General features: G+C 55.7%; 1 protein-coding gene across 1 annotated transcript in view; it reads left to right on the top strand.

Moving 5' to 3' along the window:
- Positions 1-640: 640 nt before the first annotated feature.
- Positions 641-5,675, top strand: part of ZNF609 (zinc finger protein 609) — a 49,000-nt gene continuing 43,965 nt past the window's right edge. The window contains exon 1 of the mRNA XM_014309001.2: positions 641-1,505. Coding sequence (XP_014164476.1) covers positions 759-1,505 — 747 coding nt within the window. The 5' untranslated portion in view covers positions 641-758. The remainder of the gene's footprint in view (positions 1,506-5,675) is intronic.

Below are 5,675 nucleotides of genomic sequence, written 5' to 3'. Positions count from 1 at the left end.
TCCCATTTAAGACTGGCTACTTACACAATTGCATCTCTGTTTCCCATTGGAAGCTTATGATGGCCAGAGGCAATGGTGGTAAATGCTCCAGACCTGGGTAGTGTGTTGCTCTGCCCAGAGGTGTGGGATGGGAGCCCCTATGCTTCCCACTGCAGTTTGGCCTTTGGTGATTGCTCTGACACGTCCCAAGTGTCACAGGCACTCTGAAAGCCTAGGATTTATTTCCCACCCAGGCACTTGACTTCCCTGGTGAGCAGCTCTTGTCCCTCGCAGCGAGGCTGGCGTGGAGAGGAGCCCTCCCTCTGGGTGGCATTGGCAGGAGAGGAATCAATCCTCCCTCCCAGGGGCAGCGCTCGATAATTCAGAGGGAAATGGTGAGCGGGGAAATGTGTGAGTAATGTCTTGTTGCAGCAGAGAGCTGTGACCTGCCAGGGCTGGTATTGATCGAGGAGCGGTGCCAGATGGCCGCTGCTGGGGGGGCGGCTGTGGAGCAGCCCCAGCCCAGGGGGTGGCAGAAGGATGCTGAGAGGGGGATTTGGGAGGTTGGGGGTTTCATTCTGCCCACATCTCTCCTGCCCTGCAGGTGTGCCTGTCCATGGCTCTTCATGTGTAACCCTGTTCTCTTTGCTCTCCCTTCCAGCAGCGATGCCGTCACTTGGGCAGACCCGGACCACTGGAAGCCCCCCAAGGACGTAGGTGACCCCCAGGGTGTAGAGGCAGGGAAGAGCCTTGAATCGTGAGGGGCCGTTAACTCTAAGATGTCCTTGAGCAGCGGAGCTTCCGGAGGGAAAGGAATTGATGCGAACCCGGTTGAGACGTATGACAGTGGGGATGAGTGGGACATTGGTGTAGTGAATCTCATCATTGACCTGGACGCTGATTTGGAGAAGGAACAGCAGAAATTGGAAATGTCGGGCTCCAAGGAGGTGGGGCTCCCGGCACCCAACGCAGTGGCAACACTACCGGATAACATCAAGTTTGTGAGCCCAGTGCCAGGCCCGCAAGGCAAGGAGGGCAAATCAAAGTCGAAAAGGAGCAAGACTGGTAAGGACAGTGGGAAGCCGACCCCAGGGTCCTCCCTGTTCACTCCCAGTGAGGGAGCTGGTGGCAAGAAGGAGGTTCAAGGACGCTCTGGGGATGGTGCGAACTCGGGTGGTTTGGTGCCCGCCGTCGCCCCGAAGAGCTCGGAGAAGTCAGCCAAGGCGTCTCGCAGTGTGGCTGGCTCCAAGAAGGAGAAGGAGGGCAGCTCATCCAAAAGCAAGAAGGAAAGGAGTGAGGGTGCGGGGACTGCAGCAGAGAAGGAGCCCAGCGTGCTGCAGCCCCTGGCCCTGGCAGTGAGGGTGGGACAGTATGATGGGGGCCAGGGGACAGAGCCTGCTGCTGCTGAGCAGCTTGGGAGTATAGCTATTGACACGGGAGCTGCGCTCAATCCCTTGGGAGTAAAGTCGGAGCTGGAGGATGGAGAAAGTGAGTGCCGGCAGCTGAAAAAGGTGAAGTCAGAAAAGGTAAGAAAGGTGTTGGGGCAAGGGTGCCATTGCTGCTGCTCATATGGTTTTGCAGTGACATGGCATTGTGGGTGACAAAGGGGTGGGACTGTGTGTCTTGTACTGCTGGGGCCAGCACTGACATGTGGCTGGTGCCTCCTGGTTTTGATGTGATTGTGGTTTGGTTGGTGGTGTCTGGACATGGCAGTGGAATGACGCTGGTCAAGCTTGGCTTCTGGGAACCACGTGGGAGCAAATCACCTGCAGACTGTGTTCTCTGAGCCAGCCTGCTGAGATTTGGTTTTCCTCAGTGTTTTGGCTGTGTGGAACAGGTCCAGGCCTCTCTGGCCTCTGTCACTCTGAAGTCAAGGTGATGCCCTGGTGCTTTGTCTGCTACATATCCCAAGGGGACACAAAGAGTGTATGCTGTGCTCTGTGTCATGCTGGCTTCACCTTGTGTGTCAAGGTTTCCTGCAGCTCCCAAAGGAATGTATTTCTCTCCAGTTGCATCATGTGCAGAGAACGATCCCTTAACACGTTAGTGGATGTGGGATCTGCATGGGCATGTGGCTGAGCACAAGGAGCAGGGCTGACAGGAGTCACCACCTCGTTCCCAGGTCTGTCTGTACATGGGCTCTGTCCCACTTGTGGTGGTGATCCAGGGCTGGGGGTGGCTGTGGGTGTTGTTTGACATGTCACTCCTCTACTAACACATGGAAGTGATGCTGAGCTGGCCAAGCTGCTCTTCCAGGTCACCAGAGGCACAAAAAGCCCTGTCAATGGCAGGTGGCCAGTGGGGTGAGTGGCTGCCTGTCCATCTGGGTGGTGCTGGGCTCTGGGTGGCTACTCTATGGCCACTTTTCAGGACTCTTCTCTGGTTTCTGAGGAATCACAGTGGCTGATGTGATTTCTGGTTCAGATGGGGAAGGCTTTAAGCGTGTGGAGGTCTGTGCTTTCCTCTGTGCCAGCTGCACACGGGGTGTTGCTGGTGTGTGCCTGTGAAGCTGTGTGTATGTCACACACAGGGTGAGCATCACAAGTGTGTGTGTTCGAGTTGGCTTGGCCCTGTTGCCATCAACATGTGCCACAGTGTCAGGGCAGTGGCTGGGGAGTATGAAAAGCGTTGTCACCATGTTTGCAGCCAGAGGTTGTTCCCTGGGCGGATTTCTGCTTTGGCATAGGGTTCACAATGGGGGCACTGGGATGGGTAGGGAGGGCACAGTGGTGTCCTGGGGCAGGTGATTGAAGCCTGTAAAATTCAGGAGGGGTGTGGAGACATCTTGTTCCTTTGTCTGTTCTGGCAAAGAAACCAAAGTGGATGAAACCAGGAAGAGCAGCAGATGCTCTTTTGCATGATGGGCTGGAATGCTGCTGCTAAAAGCTGTGTATGCTGAAAGTCCACCTGTGATTTGGGGCACCTGAGTGGGTTTGTGGAGGAGAAACTCATCAGGGGGGTGTACAGGGCAATGTGTTTTGGCTTGGGAAAAGCATGAGGAGGACAGAAGCTTGGGAATTGGTTTGGGAAATACCTCAACATGCTTGGCTGTTATGTTCCCTCATAGCCATCTGTGCTGGCTGCAGTGACAGCCAACACTGGAGCTGGCTGGACCTTGGGTCATACCCTGCCTGGCTTTGCTATGTTCTTACAGTTAAAGATTTATTTCTTTCACTGATACTGCTGCAGAAACTCTTTGCAGTTGGAGATAACCAATGTGATGTGTGATGTTGGTGGACGAGAAGCTCCACACACCCCAGTCATGTGTGCTGGCACCTGGAAACCCCTCTGTGTCCTGGGCTCGTCCCCCTGTGTGGGCAGCAGGGGAGGTGGGGGGGATTTTGCCCTGCTCAGGTGAGACTGCACCTGCAGAGCTGCCTCCAGCCATGGGATCCCAACATGAGAAGAATGTGGAACTCCTGGAGTGAGTCCACAGGAGGCCATGGAGATGCTCTGAGGGCTGGAGCTCCTCTGCTCTGGAGCCATGGTGGGAGAGCTGGGAGTGCTCACCTGGAGAAAAGAAGGCTCCAGGGAGACCTCAGAGCCCTTGCCAGGCCTAAATGGTCTCCAAGAGAGCTGGAGAGGGACTTTGATCAAGGAGTGCCAGGACATGGGGCAGTGGCTTCCCACTTGCAGAAGACAGGGCTACATGGGATATTGGGAAGAAACACTTTCCTGTGAGGGTGGTGAGGCCCTGGCACGGATTTCTGTCAAGAAGCTGTGGCTGCTCCATCCCTGGAAGTGTTCCAGGCCAAGTTGGACAGGGCTTGAAGCAGCCTGGTCTAGTGGGAGGTGTCTGTACCCATGGCAGGAGGTGGAAAAGATGGGCATTAAGGTCGCTTCTAACCCAAATGATTCTGTCTTCTCCATGCCGACACTGGTGCGGATGGTTCTGCCATTTTACTTGTCCAGATTGAAGCATAACCTCCTTGCTGAAAGCTCAGGCTGGAGGGCTGATCCCTGTTTTGAGGAGGGATTTGATGTCTGGATCTGCAGGAACATGTGTCACTTAGGAGGAAGCATTGTCTGTGTTTCATCAGCCTCCTGGGGGCAGCTGGATGGCTTCCTCTGGGTCGGGAAAGCCGTGGGCGAGGAGAAGAAAGGTGTCTGCATGGTAAGGGGTGGGAAAGCAGTTTTGTGTCTTGAGGAAGAGACTGAGGCTGGGTGGATGCCTGGGGCAGGGTGGAGGACCAATGGGATGCAATGGGGGATGTGGCCTTGGGCTTGTCCTATCTCCTGAAAGCTGCAGCCATGTCCCAAAAACTGCGTGTGGAGTCCAAAGGACAAGCCAAGAGCAGAGGTATGTGCTGGCTGTGGGAGGGAGGGCGGGCAGCTCCTCCAGGCAGTGCATTGAGAGGATTAAGGTGGCAGGTTCATTCTGGCCTGGGGACAAACCCTGCTTGGCAAGCGAGAAACTTGCTCAGACTGAAACAGGAACAGCCACAGCGTGACTCAGCCCAACCTTTGGTCTCCGTCAGCTTGTCCTTTGCTTAACCCTGTGCTGCTCCCACTTCCGTTTGGGGCAGGGAAGCTGGTCTCCATCTGCAGATGAAGAAAGGGAGACTGTCTGTCCCTCCACTGCTGCAGCCTGGGCTGGGTGACCTCCCTGGAGGTCAGACAAAAGAGATGTGTGCTGAGCCAGTAGCTGCCAGCCAGGAGGCTCTGTTGTATCTCCATGGCTGGAATAATGAGCACTTTGGCAGGGAGTGTTTTTCCTTGATGAGGTGCTTCAATGCTGCAGCCAGCTCTTGCCCCAACCAGCTCACCCCATTTGCCTCTACTTCTGCTTTTGTGTTCTTCCAATATTTTGCTGTAGGGTTTGGCAGCCGTGGAGTCCTTGTTGGGTGTAGGAAGGAGCTTTGGGTTTTGCCAGACACTTTTCCACGTCAGTCAGTGCTCCATGGCTCTGTCCATGGGGGAGTTCACCCTTGCTCCCATGTCTGACACAGCAGTGATGGAGCCTATGGACATGGCCCTTGGGCTCCACTGGATGTCTTTTGCCAGTGTGACCCCATGGTTCTGGTTGCTGCATTCTGGGGTGAAGCCTCAGGAGCTGAATATCCCAAATATCCTTTTTCTTGATGTGCATCTTGGCTGTGTCCTGGCTTGTTATGTGCTCTCCTCAAACCTGATGCCGTCAGTGTGTCGGGGCACAGGCAATAATTTCTCCAGGAATGGGGCTGATCTTGATGAAACTCACTGGTGATAACCCTGCTGAGACTTTCCAGGATCTCTGGGATGGGATGGGCTGAGCCCCTTGAGAAGGTTTGCCTTTGGCTGGGGTCAGTGCCTGGGCAGGTCCTTGGAGCACCAAAAAATATTTGGAGGGGCAGCAGTGGGAGCTTAAAATCCTCACATCAGGGAGAGAAAAGAGCTTGTGCTGGTGGACTCACGAGCATGGGGACCAGTGGCTGGGTCAGTCCCTGGGTCACTGGGGATGGCTGGAGCTGAGCTGGGCTTTAGTTTGCTTTGCTTTGCTTTGCTTTGCAGGGACACTGGTGCTGGGAGGGAATGGCAGCTCGGTGAGCAGCCGAGCTCAGCAAAATGGCCGTGCACGGAGGAGCAGCGCTGGTTTTGCCCCACCAGCTGCCGTGGCGTGGCCGAGCTGGCCTTGGGGCTGGTGGCTGAGCTGGCCCCTTGCTCAGCAGCCCTGCACCCACCACACTGCCCAGCCCCGGCCCCCGCACCCGCCCCCC

Source organism: Geospiza fortis, unplaced genomic scaffold (genome assembly GCF_000277835.1).
Source record: "Geospiza fortis unplaced genomic scaffold, GeoFor_1.0 scaffold317, whole genome shotgun sequence".
NCBI classification, from domain to species: Eukaryota; Metazoa; Chordata; class Aves; order Passeriformes; family Thraupidae; genus Geospiza; species Geospiza fortis.
The sequence above is the reverse complement of the archived record's forward strand: the minus strand, read 5'-3'. Positions and strand labels throughout refer to the sequence as shown.